General features: G+C 40.0%; 1 protein-coding gene across 1 annotated transcript; it reads left to right on the top strand.

The window, feature by feature from the left end:
- Positions 1 to 3,410: 3,410 nt before the first annotated feature.
- On the top strand, positions 3,411 to 23,225 carry LOC145446604 (uncharacterized). Its single transcript, XM_080324949.1, has 16 exons — positions 3,411 to 3,601; positions 5,095 to 5,244; positions 5,603 to 5,719; positions 7,739 to 7,830; positions 7,973 to 8,153; positions 9,339 to 9,427; positions 11,404 to 11,497; positions 11,562 to 11,663; positions 11,719 to 11,845; positions 17,267 to 17,420; positions 17,529 to 17,711; positions 19,677 to 19,818; positions 20,851 to 20,897; positions 20,975 to 21,084; positions 21,394 to 21,533; positions 21,608 to 23,225. The coding sequence occupies exons 1-16, from the start codon at positions 3,545 to 3,547 to the stop codon at positions 21,728 to 21,730; spliced, it is 1,908 nt and encodes a 635-aa protein (XP_080181075.1). The 5' UTR covers positions 3,411 to 3,544; the 3' UTR covers positions 21,731 to 23,225.
- The last annotated feature ends 261 nt before the right edge of the window (positions 23,226 to 23,486 follow it).

Genomic DNA, 23,486 nt, shown 5'->3' with positions numbered 1-23,486 from the left:
CTTCAATGCCATCAAATGCCCATTGCGATTGCTAGCAATCTGATTTCTCTCTTTAATATTTCGTAATATCACGAGAAGGGGCGCGAAATTTTTCACTATCAAAAAGGGGATCGTGTCTAAAAAAGTTTGAGAACCACTGTCCTATAGTATACTGTAAAGAGGTTTCAGGATTATTATCACCTTTGGGCATAGGGCACAAATCTGTGAACTAATCAAAGACGAAGGTTACACTGCACACATGGGTGCAGTAGAAAAATGACCATGGGCAGCTTATCGAGTAGTCATTTTAAACTTTCCCGAAAAGCATAGAAGCCCTGATTATCAAGCACAGGTCAAAGGGCTGCTTGAAAGCTTTCAATCCTCTGGAGCCCTGACCCTGATGTCTGTGAAAATGCGCTCTCTGACTTCTCATTAGGATTACTTTTCCAGTCAACTGTGGTGATTACAGCGAATAACAATTAGATATTCCACCAAGACTTTCGCCAGATCAAGGATAGAGGGACTTAAAATGTTTGCAGATTACCGTTGGTGCTTAAAGAGAGAGATCCACATAACTCCAAACATAGAAGGAAATCTTTGAAGCAGTAGGCCATGCTATATATGCCATTGTAAAATATTGATGCATCACAAGATTCTGGGTGGCGCAAATTCTGATTTTATTCGATTCGTTTGAACAGGGAACCTTCTACATTCCGGTACACTTGATTGCTGGATGTACTCGTATCGAGAACAACAATATCGAATAATAAACTATTAGGCATTAGGTAAACACTGAATTTCTATTGATAAGATCGCGGCATGCGCCCGGAAGTGGAATTAATTCTAACCCAGGGGTGGCCAACCTGCTGCTGTAGAAGGACATTTGTGCGGCCGTCAACATGTAATTCAATTAGTATGTGTTGGCGGCCGTCGACATGCAAATTGAATTTACGAATCGACCGATGTACCCCCGAAATGCTTCGCGAACCAGAGATATCTAGAACAAGAACTAGATATCCCTGTCGCGAACGTAAATCAGGAAATGCACCAATGCCGTCCAAATCGCCCTTAATCTGCAAATAATTGCCGCGATGCGAGTTGGTCAACGCGAAGCAAGAAACCGGCGAGAGACAATTACTGATTGGCTGCTCGATTTCGCATTTGTAATCATCATTATTATCAATATTCGAGAGTTGTGTGAATAACATCACTTACTCTGAGTGCCTGTGTGTTTTTATCCTTGGAATGAATTGCCACTAGCCATCACGGGGTTCGACTGCAGGCACATGGTAACCGGCTTGACTCACGGACTCCTCCCCATATTAACAAGAAAGGGTCATTTTAGTATGCTTTTGTTTAATTAAGTTAATTTGCAGTATGGTGCCCAATTGCTAGGGGGAGGAGTTCCCAAACTTTCTGTGTAACAGAAGACTTAGATTTTTACCACAATAGTTATATTTTTAATGCCTGCAGTCGGATCTCGCCAGTTCGCCCCTTATTTTTGTTGTCTGTAGGCCCCCACCACCATGTGTTGTGTTGTTTTTGGTGGGGGTGTCTTTATCTATGTTTCATGTTCTTCTGGCGAACTGGCCCCGTCCTCTTCTGTCCTTTGTCCCGAAATAATATTGCATTTCATGTATGTGATTCGCCTATTTATTTATATGTTCAATTAAATTCTTTTCCCCTCCACCGTAAATGGCGGGTATTGATCCAAATATATACAATGTATATATTTGAGGTGACCTTAGTCGCGACTGTATTTATTCTTTGCGCATGTTTTTCTTTTATGAACCATGCCGAATAAAATACTGCGACATTAACGTTCACACGGTTCTTTTCGCGTGAATAACATTAATGCTTATTGTCAGAATAAATCATTTACATCATATATTGTTATTGTATTTATCGTCAGAATATCAGCATTAGTATCAGTTTAATTTATCATCATGTTCCGCACAACACTTTCTTTGTTAAGCTATTTTGAATGCTTCGTCTTCATTTCACACTTCCCACACTGATGTTGGCAAGGATTTCGCATTTAAAACACATTTGTGATGTTAGAAGTGTTTACGTGTCTATTGTGTAACATATCAACCTATATACCTTCTTCTGTTAGGTTGAGCGCCATTGAACAAAATTATGATTTGTTGGTTAGTTGTAATTGCCTTTATTTCAACTGTGTTATTATATTTTAGAAGTATTTAAAACGGTTGTCATGGCAAAAACCTTGAATTCAAATAAAAATACCATATTGTAAAAATTTACAACACGCATAATCAATCGAGCTACCACAGAAATTAGTTTCTTTGTGTAGGTAGAATAATGACCAAAAGCTAGCATAATTGAATATGCCGTGGAGAAAAAACTTGACCTAATTGAGAAAAATTGGTTGCATTTTTTAGTTCAGCGCGAAACACTGATCCAAAAACAGTTAAAACATCTTTTACCTTTGAAAACTAGTTTGCAAACGCAGCACAGTGTTATTATACCACTGCGCTATCTCGCCGCATCAAACCAGCGTGTACTCAGCTGAGTACACGCTGATCAAACACGCAAAATACAGAAATTGATTTATGCTTGTTTCGCAGATAGAACGGAACTTCAATTATACGATGGATTCTTGTGACTCATTCATGTACGTTAGCCTCGAATTTACGATTTTGAAACTGGAATTTTTCAGTGCTATTTCCCGTCGAATAATATCAGGCTTCCGACAATAGTTTCCAATATTTTTGAGATCCAATCATTTGGCGATAGATGTAATTTTGTGACAGATCCCACTTAATTGATATGTAATGGACAAATGCCAGGAAACACAAGACTCAATTCGACCCAATGCCCCGGTAGGGTCTTTAAAACAAACAATAAATGCAAAATGGGCCGTGGAAGTGGTTTAAGCTTACTTAGCCTATTCATAATCCTATGTGTAAATAATAACTGAAGGGTATGTAGATGAGATCATAATAAAATACTAACGACAGTGCCTAATCTCAAATAAATGATGATTGATTATGATGAATGATGATTTCCTTGTGTATTAAGGGAAAATAAAACAACGGGGGAACCAGCTTCAAACCTAACTATACTGATTTGTAGACATGAATCATCAATTTCATCGAACAAAATCGCGACTTTTTGAAAATTTGCGCAACTGTTATGGATATATAGATTTGGATACTTTAAAAAGGTCGTTACAAGTACATTTATTGTCATCTGATGTACAGCAGTGTGCGGTACATATTCTACATAATGATTACGCAGATATTAGTTGCATCTTGGTGAAATCGGATACTTTTTTGTGTACTATCGAACGTATGATTGATTGTGTTTCCCGATCTGACATATGTTTACTTTGTGAACCATACCAATATTGAAGTATCATTTTCACTTCTTCATTCTCGCTGAAATTGAATCCTATAATTCTTTTTAAGTTCTACTACTTTGTTGACTTTGTCGTAGCAACCAAGTGTGATCGGCGTCTGTCATTCGAGGGACATATACCGGGTAGATTGCCATAACATTAGAGTGCCTTATCAGTGAAATTATAGTGATTAGCAGGAGCAGAATGAAACAGCGGGATATTTTGAAACGAAAATACCACTGCAATGTGGTCAACTGTCAGGTAATGACATCAATGTCGTTGTATATTGTTTTAGACCAATGATTCTCAGACTTTTTCAGACATGCCCCTCTCGATGATAGTGAAAATTTTTGCACCCCTTTATCGTAAAATCAAAGAAATATTAAAAAGAGCAACCAGAAAGTGTCCAATCCCAACGCATAGTTTGAGGGCACATAAGGTTATGACTGTTGAAACAACTCTGAAATATGAAATTCGGACTATACACAGAGCAGTAATTAAGAGCCGGAGGTAAATCTCGCGGAGCACGAACAAAATTTCAGTTGAATAATTGGTGCAATGGTAGCACGTAGCATATATATATTTTAGCGATTAGGGTGTCTATAATACCTTCGATGTCATGGCTTGGGCTTGGCTCAAACGTACATGACCATAAGCTAAATCAAAGGCGCGGACAGTAGGCTTAGTTCAAAATTGGCATTTCTGCATGGGACAAACAATTTTTCTCAGGTCTTCGGCAAGATAATAATTCGATCGGTGTCATGATTCAGTATATAGGCTACTGGTAATCGCTATAATTCGACGTTTTAAGCCTCTACGATTCAACTCCTTGCTTCTTAGATCCCATATGACATGACCTTACAAGGAAATATCTTACGTCTCCATAACTTTAAGTCTTTCTGTGCACTCTGCACAGATGCTTGACACACAGACCATAAAAGCATCCGATATAACATCTACCCCACACGAATTCTTCAGTTACTCCTGATGCAGAGACAACTTCTGATCGGTTCAAGTTCTATAGTATCAGTCACAATCCTTCAGCATCGGTGTTTGGATGGTACGATGGAACTATATACATTGAATATAATTAATATAATGATATAATTAGGATTATTGTCATTGTTGAATCTTGGAATTTTCATTATAAATTAAACTCATTCCGAGTTCAAGAAACTTCATTTCTCTCGGGCGGCTTCGCGCCCCTTCAGATGCCTTCACGCCTCCCGAGTGGGGCGCACCACTCAGTTTGAGAACCACCTGAATTAGAGCAGAAATCAGCAAACGCACGGCGGCAGAAATAATCCCACGAGTAAATACAACCTTTCATCGATTGAATGAAGAAAATTTCGTGGCGGCAATGCGTGACAGCCTTATGATGTTTGATAAAGTTGAATTAGTGCATTAGGTACACTGACTTTTACAAGCATGGCACGAAAAGTGGGGTTGTGGCTATTTCTGGTTTTCATGGTGTTGTATTCTTGTTCGACTGGTCACTGGTCAGCAATTTACTCCGGGCCGATACTCTTTTTTGATTCCGTATCTACTGATACTGACCCCACTTCTAGGATTTTTAAGACACCGCTTATATGAGAGTCAGATGGCGGGAAGGAGCCTAGATAAACCCCAAATACGTGGGAAGGGATTCTGTTCGAAAATGGGGAGGTAATACAGTCGTCAGTGTTGCTGAAAATGTGGGGACCTAGTTTAGAAATAATACCTTTATGCTGTAATCATAAGTGTTTTCCATTCAGACCGTTGATGTTGTCATGGAGATGTCCGCGAAAAAGTTCCGAAATACCACTTTAATCCCGACACGATTTGTTCTGGTCATTGATGTCAGTGGTAGCATGGATCTACGAGTTGTGGAAGAGGAAACAGAAACATTGCTTGACCGAGTTAAGGTATATTGTCTGAAGACGACAGGTGTGCAGTAAGAAAATCAATATTTTCTGAACTAAAACATTATCCCGTGACTATACTCCTGACGTAGTCAGACAGCTGAATGCGCCTGTTTAGCCTGTTTTTACTAATCAATCTTCGACTATAGTACATTGTATAGGCCTATTTTGTTTTAGCACTGGATCTACAACCCCATATGTCATTTTCATGTTCGCTTCCTCTATTATTTTCATATTTCCCTGATTTTCAACCTGGTTACGCATCTGATGTGCGGTCGTCGAGTATAGTGGCCCATGGATATCTAGAAGTTCTAGATATCCCTGTAGTAGCCATAAGGCACATATTATGTCCCTATTTCAGGTATTTGCGAAACTTGTCACCAATCATATTTCTGAAAAGGACTCTCTTGCTATCGTAACTTTTGCAAGTGATGTTCAACTGGACGTGCCCTTGATGTCAATGGACAAGAAAGGGAAGGTGGGGTTGGTTGGTTGGTTGGTTGGTTGTTGTTGTTGCTGTATCATAACGTAACTTTACAGCCCATACGCTGAAGTTGCCTTTACTCTGATTCCTAATGTGGAAAAAAGCTTGCATTGGTAATATAATTATAAGGACGTAACTATAATGCATTTGATTTTGACGTCGCATTTACCAACGATACCAGTATTTTTATCATCATTTATCATTATTCTGTCTACAGAATAATGCATAATGCACAATGCGATACCCAGGGGTTCTCAACCCGCGGCCCGCGGGCCGCATGCGGCCCGCAGACGATTCTTTTGCGGCCCGCGACGTCTTTCAATATAATCACTACTGGTCCCGTATTGTTATGGAAGACCGATGTGTCACATTTGTCGAAGAACAGTTGTTATAACAAAGCCCAGAAGCTTGAAATGATAGCACGATAGTTTCATCTGGAGTTATACATATCAAACGTTGCTAGCTTGGTTTCAAGTCCAGCAATCCATATTTCGAATCATTTTTAAAATTGCCGACGACGTGACAGGCGCATTGTTCAAAATTGCTTGGAATATCGCTAAACCCAAGAATCTGCTAGAGAAGGCATGACTTCAATAAAACTTTAACGTAGGCTACTGAGTAAATATTCGCTGTTTCCGGAACTTAGCAGCAAGTCATACATCACCTGACAAATTTCGAAGCTACAGTTGTCTGATTCAACAGTCACCAGAAGAGTAACAGCGATATCAGTCGATCTTTTATCGCATGTTCTGTAACACGTTGCCACGTAGACTACTTTAGCCTGGCATTGGACCTATCCATCGATGCACACAGTGCACAGTGCACTACTGCACACACATTGCATAGCTAATTTTCCAGGTGCTTTATATCAGAGTGGGCATGGGCATATTTTCAGAGGAAATGCTGACAGGACAAACGTGGGAAGGGGACCAGGACATCAATTTGACAAAGCTGACTTCTGTAACTATTAGTGTAGGGCTCCAGCAATGGAAGGAAAGGAGAAGGGTTGATTGATTTGCTCAGAAATTACCCCTAACGTCTCAATTCTTCTCATTTAACTGAGAGCTCAAAGTGATAATGACCTCAGTTAGGCTTACCATATTTCGGAAATGAAAAAAGAGGACACTTTTTCAGAAATTTCAGACAAGCAAAACTGGAGAAGAATTCTCAAAAACAGGTAAATTTCACCCGCTTCATGATCGGTTGACTAAAAAAAAGGTCATCACTTCCGCTCAGAGCTCAAAAACACGTTTTTCACTCCACATTGCTAGGTGGATGACTGAAAAAAAAAAAAAAAAGGTCTTCTTTTCGCTCAGAGCTGAAATCACCACTTTTCCCTCCGAAATACCCGCCGGAGCTTCACTTCTGCGCTAATTTGCGGCATATCACTCGCAATTTCCTCTAAATCTGACCTGAATTTTCAAAAAAGAGGACAAAATCTCAGAAAAGAGGACAAAAGGGCGTCCTCCGAGGACACTTTCAAATAAGTCAAAAAAGAGGACAAATCCTCTTAAAAGAGGACGTATGGTAAGCCTACCTCAGTACCGAAAAAGTCACCGTAATTTTATACTTGCTCGCTCACGCATTGAAACAGAGAGTTCGGTTCTCTGATGATGGAAGGGTTTGAAGGGTGCATATACTATACCGACATGGCAACGAATGGAATGTACGCTCCATGAAGATCGTTGTTCTCACAAAAAACCAGCAACTGCAAACTTACGAACGCTCTCCATTAATGCTTTAGAATGCATAAAAATGTACTAAATGCCCGAATAATACTGATCAATAGGCCTAAATTCAATAGTAGCCCACAAATACATGGTGATAATGTTCTGCGGCCCGCAGCGTCTTTCAGTGTGAAAATGCGGCCCGTTATACGAGGGAAGTTGAGAACCCCTGCGATACACGATAAAAAGTAATGAAGATATAAGGCGGTTGTAGATACTATTATGTGCGTGTGCACTACCGCATTTTCGTAATTGTAATCACATCATGTTTAATGTTTATGTAAAGAAACACGTCGAAAAAGTTGTTGAACAAATAGAAACCAGAGGCTACACGAACATCGAAATAGGTCTCTTGGAAGCTCTGAATGTTCTTCAAACGTACGTATATTTTTACATTATAATGTATACTTATGTTATTACAGATATTTAACATCGACCGATATATACATTTATTTCTGTTCACTGTCACGTGACTTCTCACTAGCGCATCATTCACGTAAACCCGTTTTTTCACTCCAAGAAATACCATGACCAACTCAAGAGATATTATAATTGTATTTACCGACGGAGTTGCAAATGAAGGAGAAACCGATCCAGCAGTACTGGTACAAAATTACCGTGAAGCTCAAAAAGACTTTGCAAAAATGACGCCCTTGTCGGCTTTCACCATAGGCGAGGACGACCCTTATCTGCTAAAAGAGGTAAATGTGATTTGAATTGAAGTTGGCCGTATAGTTGACCCTATATGTATATAGTTGTATGGCCCTATGATAATTTGCACCACTAATTTGAAAAGAGCACGGAAATTATTTTGGGTATCCTACTGTTGACCAAACCTTCTTTGGTGTATATAGCCTACTGAAACAGATAAGGTCCGCATTCAACATGGAAAAGGTTCGAATTCGGACCGCGGTCCACCATTTGTGTGGTCCTGGTGTACAACGTCGAATTTTGGGTCTCAAAGTTCAGGGCTTTTTTCAAGGTGATTTGTGCTCCCAAACTATTCGTGGGTTCTAAAAGGAACGCAGGACCCGTTTTGGGAGTGACTGCTAGGGTTGCATTTAAAATAAGTGATATTTTAAAACACTTAAACAGTTATAGTACGTAGTTACTATAGTTATATATCACTCTAATGGTATAGATATATTATGATGATACGCCGACCGTAAAATTACTGCATGACGAAGTAGTCCAGGTCAAAGATATTTATTGGTCGGTGCAAGACGGCACGGAAACGTTTTTCGTCAAAGGAGCCATATTATTGACCCTATATTTTCAATTGTATTTATTACTGTAATTATTATTCAATTGTACTTATTATGGAAACATATAACAATGTTAGTCCACGGTGACGTCACAGTTGAAAAATCGTGGGGTCAATAAGAGCATCTTTTAAGGGATTACGTTTTAAACATGTTCCAATTAATACATATTTGTTTTAAAGGCAGTCCTAGACACTGTTAGTGCATATGATTCATAAGATTTATCCTTGAAACGCCAATGCAAGAAACGTTTTGTGATATCGGGATTTGCTTTTGTAAATTACATGGCTACGATGCGACAACTTGCCGCCCCATTTTTTGTCGCTTGCTTTTTATTATACTTTCTTCTTTTACTTTTCATTCAGTGTGCATGCCTCCTCTTTACATCGCCTAGGCCAAAGTGGGTGTCTGATTCCAAAGACTACTCCAAGTCGCTTCGACACCTTCCTATCTTTTCATTGTATCGCATTTTTGTGGTGTATTGAACTGATAAAAAATTGCTAATAAGCCGAATTCGAAAATGTTACATGTCAGTATTTATTATTTAATTGTTCTATTGAAGTTGTTTTTTGATCAATATTTTCAGCCCCCAATATTGATCTCTCTCTACTTTTCGTTATTTAGCTGGCGGCCAACCTGGGCAATGAAGCATTCTATTGGCTGAACCGTAGTCATGAGTTCGAAGCGGATATGCTGATGCCCGTACTGTTGCGGTAAATGATGAATAAACAGGCAGATTTTGAGGAGTCTGTTAAATAATTTGTGTATATATATATGTTTATTGATTAGGCCTATACAATACATGCACATAAATATAGTGGTGGTCACTGGTCAGTAATGACATATTCTACTTCTACTTTTCCAGAACACTCAAAGTAGGCTCTCCCTACTTTCGTTTCGTACTCATGTGGTAATGTTTTTACACTACTTCTGATTCTGCTTGAAGAGATTTGAGGCAGACCTACGTACCTTTTCCAATTAGGATTTTAAAAGTATGAAGTATAGAAATAATGACGAAAATCTCCTCTCAAGTTGAAGCACTTACTGTGAACTGTGGAGTTCTCTAAAATCAGTAGCACTTGAGTAAGGAGTAAAAGTAGACAAAAACCTACTCGAGTACTTCAAAACTTGGAAGTACTTCGTTACTGACTACCACTGGTATTGGATGACGCAGTCCCTTTTCAGACTCGAAAATTTGACTCTGTCTCACGAGCCATTTTATATTTCTCATTTACGCCGACTCCGAGTCAGGTCAAATCAGTTTTAGAGTATTGACTCGAATGAAGTAAAGTCACTCAAAAATTTAATTCGAATCTTACTCGAGTCACGCCATGGAAAAATTCTGGCTATAGTTACAAGCAATTTCACGATTTCCGCATGTATTTCCGTTTTTTGGTTGAGAACAATAAATATACACGGTTATGGTGTTGCAACTCTATATGCTGAATATGAGCATGATACCAATTTTCAATTGTACCAGGCCAATTACCTAACTACGAACCTACGGCACAGACGGCCGCAGTTTCGGTAAGTTATGGTATCCCACCCTGTTTGGATGGAAATAAACAGCCTTGTCAAGAATTTTGACGCTTGCAGACTTGCATCTGCAACACGTTTACATTATGCCAGCGTTCCCATCGCTAAAAATTACTTTCTACGGGCAACAATGCTACATTAGACTCACAAATGTTTGTACTGTCAAATATCCCAGTACCTGACACATCAGGAGCAGATTCAGCATTCAGTCATATTTTCTTTGGAACAATAGCTCGAATCTTTACTTTCACGCGTAACCTGTCGAACCGTTGAATAATATCAATACAAACGTAAGCTGTATCACTGTATCAGTCAATGGCCGCAGATTCAGTCATATTTTTCTATGGAACAATAGCTCGCATCTTTACTTTCATGTGTGACCTGTCGTACCGTTGAATAATATCAATACAAACGTAAGCTGTATCAGTCATTGGCCGTTGACACTGTACAAATGCATCCTTTCTAGGTACAATGCGTATAATTTGAATATATAGTCTTCCAATATTGTCATCCTCATTATTTAGGAATTCTTCTGAAATTTTATGTCACTATGTGATTTACGGCACCATTTCGTGCGATACGATGGCTTAGTCCTTAGTGGGTTTAATTAGGGTTACCATACGTCCTCTTTTAAGAGGATTTGTCCTCTTTTTTGACTTTTTTGAAAGTGTCCTCAGAGGATGCCTAAATGTCCTCTTTCCTGCTCTATGCACCTTCCTCTCAGATTCCAGTTTTCGAAATTCCTTGAGAGTGCATCTATGACTGCTTTCCACCACAGTTTACTTTCTTGAATAGATTTAAAGCAAGCCAATCATACTTCTGCTTGAAGTAGTTTTAGGTTACTTTTAAAGGCACTACTTCTAGTCGTGCTGTAGTAGATTTTGCGCCGCTACTTCTACTTCTACTTGAGTAGCTTTCTTGACAGCTTTGACCACATCTGGTTGTATATTATAGTGATGCGTATCGCCATTGTGGGCCTTCTTTACCACGAACTATAATTTGCTACAAGTTTCAAACCTATGACCACACCAACGACAATGACGTCACATTGATGAAAGTTCAAAATATAAGAGAAAGAAGACCGCCACTTGCCCTTTCTGCGGCATCGGCATGGTGACAATGTCTTTGCTTGGCTCATTCGATGATATTATAGGGACGAGACACACATCACAGACATTAGGATTGAGATACGGAGTCTTGAAGGGACTACTTTCAACGAAGATAGTGTTTCCCGGACCCATCTGCAGGTAACCGTTCAATAGCCGCTTAAAATGCTGTTGACGCTAAAATGTCGAGGCTGATATTTTTTAGGATTCCGGGTCGACGTCTTTGACATACTTCATCCATAGCATTCCTGATATGGTTGCTAAACATATTCCAATGCAAATACTCTTGGATGCTGAGAAATTTGACGTGAGTCCGTTCGGTCGAATTGATAAATTACAAACATAACGCCCCCAATTTTCAGGAATCTTTGGGCAAGACAATATTGGAAGTAGATGTTACGTATATTGATCATGAGGGGTCTAATCGCAGCTTTACTGATAACGTCGTCTTGTTCTCACAATTTGGTGGAAATGAAATTGGCGCATCAGGTAATTCTAGTACAAGAATTGTAGCATATGGTGTTGGGATTAGATCCATATAGGCCCCGACTTTTATTTTTGCATGGGGTGGCGGCAGGCGCGTAGCCAGGGGGTGTCGAAACCCCCTCCTTCTGAAACGCAAAACCCCGTCCTTTTGAAACGACCATTCTGACGCTAATATTCAGTTGCAATTCAACAAGTCGTACTATCAGTGCTACGCGGGCCGCGACCAATTAGCGAGACTCGTCTGTGTACGCATATCGCATCGCACAATGCAACGCGATCTCCCGCTGAGATGTTGCGAAATTAGGTCATTGATTGCCGCGCATTAGGCATTCGTTGCTGAACTGAGCAGTAACACATCGCGACAATTCTGGAAAACGAAAGACAGACAAGATTATGATTACGAACGCGCGCGGCCAATCAGTAATATCCGTTACCGCCAACACAATGGGTTTTTACTTGGTATTGAGTAGCTCGCATCGCGACAATTGGTAGCTGATGAAAACATCGATTTTGACAGCATTGCTGCATTTCCCGATTTACGTTCGCAAAGCATAATTGGATTAATATTATGGGCACTGGAATAAATTTCAACTAGCAGGCACACACAACAAAACACTGTTCAACTCCGAGAATATTTATCACAAAAATGGTTCACAAAATAAAATATTTTAAACCCGGCTTGCGGCTCTCATCGATGCAAATAATGCACTTTAATTTGTAGAAGGTGGACTGGACGTATATTTGGTCGTCAAATCGCGATAGGAGATGGTGTTTCTCAGAGCGCGCGATGAAATCTAAGTATCTAATGATGAGGTCGTATTTGTACATCTAATAAGGATCGTTAGTTTGCTGAAATCAGCATCAGTATGCTGTGCGAAATACATAGTTGTGGACAATTTTATCGGACTGTACAATCGGCCTGCAAAGTTGCGCTGATAACGAAATGGCAGACATGCCGCAAACCAGCAATAATTACAATTACAGGGTGCGCTAGTCATACATAAATACCCAGATTCGGCAAATGGCAACGAGCACAATTTGTTCAGACGCGCGCATAAGTTTTCATCAAAAAAGATATATAAACACAAACAATATTACACTCAAAGATTGTTACTGTTAGTGGAATGTGTTTCTGCGGACGGTAGCAGGCTTGCATGCGGACGCGCTAAATCAAACCACTGACGACAGTGCACAGGAGATATCGATGACCCATTTCGCATACAAATGATCCTCGCCAATTTGCAGTACGCAGCATCGACAATACGAATTAGTGAATTGGCATTTCAAATCGACGGGATTTCTAGATATAAATGAGAAACTCCCTGGCTAAGCACCTGAGGTTTTTATGCCGACAACGCACTAGTTAATATCATCCTGGGGCCTACGGCCTACGTAGGTCCCGATCAGCAAGTCGAATTTGATCGTATAATGGTGCATTTTTCATTATCCAAGTGTTATTGCAGTGCGCATGCCGCGACCTTATCAATAGAAATACATTTTCCAAAGATTTGAAATTCGATCCGCGATATGGTTGCGCTCGATAGAGTCCGTACTGCAATGAAGTTTATTGAACATAAAAGGTTCCCGTTCAACCTAATCGAATAAATTCAGAATTTGCGCCACCGAGAATCTCGTGTTGCATCATTTTTTGACAACGTAATTCAACGCCGTGCACTGCACAATGTGCAGTATTAATAACAAATCAACCACTGACAAGTGACATCGAGGGAATATGAGTGTATAAAGCAGACAAGAATTATCGTAGTAGCCTACAGATGATAGCGAACGAAAGCACGCATCTAATCAGTAATTCCTCAACTTGCGTACAGCACAATGGGGTTCCAAGTCTGACATCGCGACAATTGTTTGCTCATTATAACGTCGTTTCAGCTGCGTTGTTGCATTTCCGATAAAAGTTGACAAAGACTTGTTAGAGTACAGTAATGAATGTGCTCACTTTGCGCAGGAATGACTTTCAATTCGCAGGCATACACAAACACACAGTCCTATTTCGCGCTCCAAGCCTCTAATTGAACAGACTATCACGGAACTAACTCAAGAATTATTTTGTAAACGAATATGAGCGCAAATACAATTTAATTAAGAGAAGGAGAACGTGAATTCGCTCGCCTGGTCGAGAGAGAAGATGGTGTTTGTCAGCGCAAGCGTGTCGAAATTGACGTCGTAAACGAGGTTGCTTCGATTGTCTGATTACTAATCACGGATTACAATTTATTGGGGCGTTTTAAGCACTCGTTCGTCGTCGCCAACAAAGCTGCGTATTCAATTATTCGCGCGCGTAACAGTTAATGGTAAATAGTTGCATTTACGCGCTATCACGGACTCGCTAATTGACAGCGTTGATGATTCGAAATCGACGACGGCGGGCGTTTAATCTTATTGTATGGGGTGGCTGCGCCACCTCGCCACCCCGTAACTCGGCGCCTATGATTAGATCCATATATGTTAGTTTCAGAGGTACTCGAACGTGTCGTAAAAACAATCATATATCTATACTCGTTTCAATTTCAAGCATGTAACCATATAGTATCCTGTACGGTGTGGACACAAGCAAATCTCCTGGCTCACTGTGATTAGTCTACTTCACACTTTCCATTTGGCTAAAGCCGATTTGACTGTAATTTTTGACCGGCTTGCCTAGCGCGAAATTTGAAAAACTGGTATCAATGGAAAGCTACCGCGGTGCTGATTGCGAAAATATAACTTTTATTCTTCTCTTGGTCCTGGAACCTCCCGAAATCAGCCTCGAATGTTGCATTGTAACGGAGTTTGGTATTGTGACGCAACCATGCCGTCTGAGAGCAGGCGAGGAGCAGCGCAAACCCCAAACGTATTGGCCATTGTTTCACATGCACAACCTATTGAGCATTCATATACTCTCACTCTCGTGCGCACTTGCTCCTGAGCTGCTCAGACGGCATGGTTGCGTCACGATACCAAACTCCGTTACAATGCAACATTCGGGGCTGATTTTTGGGGGTTCCAGGACCACGAGCAGAATGAAATTTATATTTTCGCAATCAGTACATCGGATGCTTTCGACTGATCCCCATTTTATCAAATTTATTGCTCGGCAGCCGGTCAAAATTTCTGTCAAATTGCCTTTAGCCAATGGGAAAGTGTTACGTAGACCAATGGCACTGAGCCGTGAGATTTTCTTGTGTCCACACCATATGGGACACTGTGATGTAACGCTTTGACTCGGGTTCGACAGTGGAATCATTCAGCCAAGACATACGCGGCGTTTAATAAACGGCAACATTCATCAAGGAAACTCGCCATATACATCGACATGTAGCTATTTATATTCAATTATTCATGCTTTACAAGATGAATATGAGCCTACATAACTTTACAATGACTTGAATTTCATCTCTATTTATTTTTCATAATTAATCCGATGTTGCGCTATTATAAAACACGGCACAAAGCCACTGGCTCGCTTTACTATTCTCTTGTTAGTATAACTACTTGTCTAAGTGTCCACTTTCCAAGTGTCCATGTATACATGTTGAGAAGACATCATTCGATCGATATGTTGGCTGCGCGATGCATCTTCTGTCTACAATTCTAAATATTGCGGTGAAATCTGCGGTTCCAATTGGGGTGATGAATTTGTAATTCTTAGAAGATGGGTTCTTAAGTATGGGTTGGGACCAAAACATGGTTCGCGAAGTATACGAATTTGGGTCGGGACCGCACCAGAGCGATTTTCTAATATGTAAGTAATATTTGTTGAATTCCTTGCAAAAAATATTGTTTTCACGCTTGGCGCGATCTTCTGTGGATGGTTTGTGCATATCCAGGACCGAAATTGCCACACCCCAACCCCCCCCCCCCCCGAGCTTGAAAGGGGGTCAAAATTATTTCGTGAATTAACATAAATCATAGAGTATTTTTTTTGGAATTTATGCAAGTTTTTCAAAAAGTTTTTCGCTCTGTGCGCGATTTTATGTTGTCGAATATCTTTATTATTGGGTGGTACCCTTCCACCAACAAAAAATACGCATGGTTTTTAGAAATCGGCACTTTGGCGTCAGTCATTACCGCGCTCGGGCGCACCAAGACATAGCAGACATAGCAGAAACACGAAACAGCATCATGTAACGAAGTCATTATACCAACGGGTACGCCCGAAGATGTTTAATTATTATTTACGGGTCCTATCTTTTCCAACACACCTCACTCAGCTCTACCGATAAATCTGATCACGTGAGCAGAGTGAGGATAAAAATTGATAGCAATATATATGCAATTCTCGATCATATTGACCGACTCAATCACGAATTATATAAATTTTTTCGCGATTCACGCGTTTAGGCGACACAAGCTCACTCACTGACTAAACGGACACGAAGTATAGATGCTAAGTTACGGCTAACAGCGTATAGCCTGATGGGGTCTGGGGGACAGAAGTCCGGTTTATCATCCTCGGGAGACCAAGACCAACATTTTTTTTTTGGGGGGGGGGGGTGGCTGACGAAGTACGGTTACGGTCCGGTGCATATCAAATGTCACAGTGTTGTTGCGTTGGGTAAAATAGCCAATAACCGAGACACGCGGAAAACAGCAACGGAAAACTGCAACCCAATTTGTAATTGCGTACTTCTCAGTGCTCGCACATGTTTCATAGAACTGCGTGGCGTACAACTGGTTGTCTGCCCCTTCTCTATTTCATGCATACCCATAGAACCGTATCATACTAACATTAAAATGCATTCATTCAGTCGAGGCTTGGGTGGCAAGGTGCCATTACAGAGTCAATCTCACTATTATAGTTTTGACTCGAGTCAAGTCGAGTCATTTTCAATTACCACCGAGTCAAGTCCGAGTCCAAGTCATCGAGCAGAGGTTCGAATCCGAGTCATGGTAATATGACTCGAGTCCAAGTCCAAGTCATTGTGTTGACTGTTCAATTTCCCATTAAAGTCTTGTTAAGCCTACTTTTATAACTTTGTTTTGTGATATCGAATGGTTCGCGTTTATAATATATTAATTTTTCTCACTTTTAACAGTTTCTAGTCGCTTTTTCCAAGTACCAGTACCAATAGACGAAGTCCCAATATGGTGGTTACTTTACTATTCTTCTGAATCACAATCAAATGTCGGTTTCGGCCGTCTGAGTCTCGAGTCATATGACTTGGCTCGAGGCATGCGCAATGACTCGAGTCCAAGTCGAGTCGAGTCATTTCCTCATTTTGAGAAGATGACTCGAGTCAAGTCGAGTCATCAGAAAATCGTGACTCGAGTCATTACAGGGATGCCAATAAACCTCAGATGTGGGTCGTGCTCTAAAAAGGTTAAGAACCCCTGTCTTAGAGTATCAACGATACGATAGGCATTTAGATTACCCACCCATACACGGACCGAGTTAGTATTAATGTGGACGAATATGTTGACCAGGTGAGCCCATGATAGAGCAGACCCCCTACTGTGTCGATAATGGGTCGGTCCTACGATCTCCTACTGAAGTCGCAACTGCAATCCTAATGATTGCTGAAGGAAAGTATAGACAAATCGGAGTGAAGGCGCTTGATGATGTAGGATTGTGCGTAAGGTGAGCCTAATACCAAATACGAAGTGGCCTACATAGGCCTATCTAGAACTGTTATATGTAATTGCTGATGGTTTCCATTGTGAGTATGCGTTCATGTCTCGGTTATAGACAGGATGGTGATGATTTACCAAATGAGCATAAAGCGATCATTAAAGGAGCAATTATCGAAATAAATAAAATCAAACGATCCTATTGCACATTGATGGTGGACCAATCAGCAGAAACAAAACTACTGCATGAAAATGCAGCCACCTGGATCTCAAGTTTGGATTCTGCACGACTGTTGCAAAAGTAAGTATACAATATGGGTTTGGCGAAATCATAAACGTGTTATCACTAGGGTGATTTTATTCGACATGTCAAAATAAGTCAAAATTGCAGCGTTATGTCAAAAAATTGTCAAAATTGTTTACAAAGTCAAAAAAAAATTTGCAACCTGCATTTCGTCTGTATCGTAGTTGTTTGCACTGTCGGTGAACTTATCATTTAACATTTTACAGCTTAGCCTATTGTATAGGCCTGCCGTTGTAAACGGCCCATTGTCTGCTAATTGTGAATCATAAACGGTCAAATGAAACAAATATGTTGACTTGGTGTTATGCTCAACGCACCGCAATATTCTAACTGAAGCAAGACTGCGTGCAGGGCAGTGGTTCTTATGTCAAGAAGCGCATGATAAAAATGGTGAAGTAGACAGCATGGTCAGAATGAAGCAACACAGTGTGTCACCAGCAGTGTAGTAGGCCTACACACAACTTCAGTGTTGCCAGCCAACAACTGCTGCTGTTGAACATTCTTTCTCCATTCTTGGCAAGCTACTTGGCAAGGACAGACACTTTCTACCCGAGAATGTAGGGAAGTATTTTTTGTTGTACCACAACAAATTTAATCATTTCCACCATAATGCTTGATGTAACTACTGAAATTCTTCGTAGGTCCAGATTTACTCAAAATATGTTTTTTCATGTAAACATTTGTCAGTTTTTAAGTCAAAAAGTTTTTTCCATTATTTCTCCGCCATTTTCGATATTATTAACCCTCTGTGGTGGGAGGGTGGGGAATGGGGTTCGGGTTAAACTGCTCTACATAATGAATAGCGCAGATCTCATTTAGTTATTGTGTCTTCATTGTTGAGCTATAGGTTCAGGTCTCCCATACATAGATATGAAGAACTGAAGTAATTCCAAAGCTCATTTAACTCATATACGCTGTAATGTCGTTGCAATCGGCATCAAAATAGCAGGCCTCGGCTAATACGGCAAAACCTACAAGCAAACTATTTATTTCTCCGTTCAAGAATCCAATACACCAGTAGATATATCGAATATCAGAGTTTTAGTGTGATTACTTATCATTGTAAAATTGATTTAACGTATTTTTTTCTATATAGAAGGCGCACTTAGTAATAGACAATGCGAAATTCGACAGATTTGTTTTGCTCTGTTTGTGGATGATTCGCTGGTTAGGGTTACCACACGTCCTCCTTTAGGATGATTTGTCCTATTTTTTCAGGTTTTTGAAAATGTCCTCCGGGGACGCCTAAATGTCCTCCTTTCTGAGAATTCGTCCTCCTTTACAGCTTTCAGAGCTAAGAAATGGGCATAAATGACTATAAATAGAAAATTCGTGGTTAGAACGAAAGTAACGACTTTTTTTAGTCAACCAGCCACAAAGTCGGCAAATATTTTCCATTTTTTCCGAATTTTATTCCACAATTCTGAATCTGAAAATTTTGAAAAAGTGCCTCCTTTCCCGATTCCAAAATCTGGTAACCCTGTTGGTAGAAAACACATTTCGTAACATTTGCTTAACATTAATTTCAAACAAATCTAGCGCAATTTTATCTTCACAAAAATTGAAAAGCAACATATCATACGAAAGCTGACTTCAAGGCAGACCGCCTGCAGCAATATCTTAGGTAGTAATATTTGATTTCAATAGTTCATCTAAATTACTTTACCCAAACACCTCTGGAACTACGTATTTTTCAGAATAAATATGTGCCATGATATATTGAAACGTATCTAAGATACGGAAAAATATTAAAATTTTCGAACTCAGAGCTTCTTGAAACAGAAAGTTGCATGAAAAAATCTTCCCAAACAAAAAAAAACTGTTCCATAATCAGCGGGAAATGACTAATTATGATATGAAATAAAAAGTTGTGGCATTATTCCGTTGCTAATAATGCTGGAATACCAGAGCACTGATTGAGTACTGATCGATATTTACGGCAGTTGATACATTCCATTTCAGTCAGAGTGATATCGGCAGAATCTACGCGATTCAATCAACCCTGGAAACAGGAATGCCAACGGCGAGGGGTGTCTTCCCCAATCAGCAACAGCAGCCTAACATGGACTGGCGACTTAAAAATAAACTGAGAGAAGTGGAAAAAGTTGGTCTTTACGTTTTTACAGTCTGCTTTATGATGTATCAATACAAGCATCGCAACGATTACCATATATAGATGGTGCGGTCAACGACATTCCATGAGCTTATTCTACAATCTGTTCTCAAGCATCCTATCGAACAATTGTTCGGTAATTTCTCTTATAAAGCTTATATAAACCTATCAAGACACTACTTTCTACATGACAACATCTAACACGAAAAAAGTAAGTAGTTTGACTTCCAAAAGACCAAAACTGTTGAAGTAGATGTGAAAGTAGTCGTAACATGTCACCATATCACAAGTAATTAGCGCAAGTGGACAAAACTACTTGTGTAGCTATACCCTGAAAAGTATGAATAAGTCGTTACTGACCACCTCTGAACTTTAATTGTCCAAGTTATCTTGCCTCACTTATATTTTCTCATTCCCATCTCGCTTGTTCTAGACCAGTGGTGCCCAACGTGGGCGATATCGCTCCCCATGCAGTGGGCGAATTTGAGACACAAGGGGGCGAAAATACCAAAGGGGCTGACTTAGGGGCCATGGGGGCGAAAATGTTAGAACGTCTAATGAGATATATTTCATTAACACGGCCAAAAAATGCACGAGAAGAAGGCTATTCTGCATATGAAGCGAAAAAAAAGTCAATTCAACGGAAAGTAGACGTGGAAACCGGTTTTCCAAGCACCTACCACCTCGGAAAAATGATCCTTTTTTAATAAATTCACCAGCGATCAGAAGTAGATGAATGAATTTCCCGTCTATCTATGTCCTATTTTTCGGATCCGTGAATATGGGGGGCGAAAATTTGTGTCGAGATTGATAAGGGAGCGATGAGTCGGAAAAGGTTGGGAACCACTGTTCTAGACGGAACTAAGTCGTTGAGTTTTAAATATATTAGTCACCATTTAGTGTCTGTACATTTAATAGTAGGGGCAGGCGATTTGCCAATTTTGACTACTGGAGTGATATCGCAGTGAAAGGCAATATAAGCATCATCACCATTCAATGACTTTCCCAATTCTTTCCTTGCAGCTTTCAAAGATTACGAAAAAGACTGTAATAGTGTTTGGTACCAGTAGGTACGTGGATATAATATCGACTGAACCAAAGAGTTCGGTTGCGAATCTTGCTCTTTTAAATGAAATATGCATTTTAGGGTTTTCGAAGGAAAGACTTTTGTATTGTCAGAAAGACTGAGATGCAAAAAAGTAGGATGGAAACGGGAAAGTATAGCAGATGTCATTGTACGGTGTGGAGGCGCAATCGGTAATTATATAAACGGATTATGCAATTGGCCTGGCACCACGGGTTGACAGCATAGTTGTTGACTTTATATATTTGAGCACAATTATAAAGTAAAGTCGTTTTTGTACTGACACTCAAAAATTTTACAATTACACCTTTTTCCACCTCTTTGTTCTAGTAATACAAATCCGAAGTTTATTATTTTTTTCTGTGAACTTCTGACGCCATAAGGTTGGTAACAAGAGGGCAACCCTTCTTATGATGCATCTGCTTACCATTCAATCTTTAATATTTTCTGGATGAATGTGAAGTACGGCTGTCTCTTTCTAGACTACGACGTTCCCGCTTGTCCTTATGATCCCCAGCCGCGTTGGTACGTTCAGAAAACTTTTCCGGATACCTATCTCATCTGTGCTAAAAAAGACTTCAAAAAAGTCACGTATCTCGTGAAACAAGCGATGCAAGTGCAGGTACATCAAATTGTAAAAGTATAAGCATATCAAGGCATTATTCATACAGCAGATATATGTTTCCTTCACATCAGATTCCCATTTTGACGAAGAAATTCGTGTTTCAAAGCTTAAAGAAAAAGAAGTTTCTTGAAATTGAAAATGAAGACTTTCACCTCTACATCCACCAGGAAGAAGAAACCACTGTTACACTTTAGGGCAATGATAAACCTATGCATGAATGCATTAATGTAGAAACTGGGTGCACAGGCTAGGACAGGGGTTCTTACACTGGGGTCCACGGACCCCTTATGGGCCTGCGCACTAGTTTTAGGGGGTATGTGAAAGAAAAATCCAGTCATCGACTTCTGAAAATTTAGGGGTATGCGCAATCGCTGACAAAACTTGAAGGGGTACGCGATCAAAAAAGTTTGAGAGCCCCTGGACTTGTGTTTAACAATCCTGATATACGTTAAATATATACGGCTTTGTTTCAATAGGGAGTGTTTTAAAACTGGCTATCTCAACCCTGTTTAATTAAGTAAATAAACATACAAACCCTCCCATTAAAACCTATAGCTTCTAGTTTAAACAAAGACAATGTTTAGAACATCCGCTTTGTATTCATTTTTATTTTAAACATTATCGTAAGTCGTTACATATATCCAATATGTAAGGAATATATATTATATATACGTCTAGCTCTGTCTGCGTTCAGACTAAGAGCACCATCACCGAGGTGATACAAGTATCCATCAAAAAAGAGTGCATGAAAGATTTGAATTATGAATTAAATTTCCCGTGAAATTTTCGAAAAATTGATGATTTATGTTACAGTATGATTCCATATAGGTGTGTTTGTGTGTTGTGGTGTTCATGGTGTTTGTCGACTACTATGGTCATTTACACCAGGCCCATATTCTTCATTTCCGTATTCCGTAACTGCCGACTTGTAGCACGGCCCTCTTCTAGGCTTTTTGTAAGACACCGCGCTTACCCGGATGAGGTGTGTAATTACTAATACGACAGTTGCGTAAAACCATTTTTGTAGCATAATTATTGTAGTTGAGATTATAAATAGCCCTCCTAACTGACCAAATTTGAACATATTTCGGCAATTTTTACACGTCATTGAACTAGTGATAGATTAGCCGTGACACAGCACATGTTTTACATATACCGCAAGGTATAATTCGTACATGCTTTTGTTGCGTCCATCCGTGATCGCTATTACCGGTTTATGGATATAATTATGTTATTTGAAAGAGCCTATCTAACGCAGCGTTGCCAAACGTTTGCTCAGGCACAACAAACGGGCCCCACCACTAGTTTATTCAAAATGTCAATATTCCAACCAGTGTGTATTTACGCTTTGTGTATCCGTCGACGATTATAACGAATTAAAACAATATTATTCAATTTTTGTACTAGCTAGCGCGAAGAATGCAGCTGTGACACTTGGTGACGCAAAACCAAATGGCTGTGTGTGTGTGTGTGTGTGTGTGTGTGTGTAACCGCTCGGTTCTGGAGCAATAATGACTCCGGATTATCTGGTTGCAAGACCAGTTACAGTCATTTGTAAGGTGGCGTGCGGCATTGGGAAAGAGGTCTCTGGGTTGTCTTTGTATGGAGTTGTTAGTCTTGGCTTGGATTGGAAGTGTTGATCTATTTATTGTGCCTGCCTTCGTTGTAATATATCCGCCGAATGTGCAATGTGTCTCTGGGTCCAGTCGAATCTGAAGTAACTTAGCCGTATTCACTATTCAGTCAGATAGCGAGGACTACGACCGAACGAATCAAATGGCGAGCACGTCTAGAATACGAATTTCAAGATCGAGAGAGTAAAAGCGTCATTCGCCAGCGCCGCCGCCCCCCCCCCCCCCCGGTTTACGCTGGTGATGATAAATACTCTCAGGCCTATTTGATGCTCATGAAAACTTCGCCACTTCCCCAACAATAATTTGGAAATATAAA

This window comes from Botryllus schlosseri, chromosome 9 (genome assembly GCF_051294905.1).
Source record: "Botryllus schlosseri isolate E-star chromosome 9, Bs_hap1, whole genome shotgun sequence".
Lineage (NCBI taxonomy): Eukaryota > Metazoa > Chordata > Ascidiacea > Stolidobranchia > Styelidae > Botryllus > Botryllus schlosseri.
The sequence above is the reverse complement of the archived record's forward strand: the minus strand, read 5'-3'. Positions and strand labels throughout refer to the sequence as shown.

Excerpts from the sequence above, each read along its gene's own strand:
- LOC145446604 (XM_080324949.1), top strand. The coding sequence starts at position 3,545 with ATGAAACAGCGGGATATTTTGAAACGAAAATACCACTGCAATGTGGTC. Across the intron at positions 17,421-17,528 it reads GATGTAGGATTGTGCGTAAG|ACAGGATGGTGATGATTTAC; the intron begins GTGAGCCTAATA and ends TCTCGGTTATAG. Across the intron at positions 17,712-19,676 it reads TCTGCACGACTGTTGCAAAA|TCAGAGTGATATCGGCAGAA; the intron begins GTAAGTATACAA and ends ATTCCATTTCAG.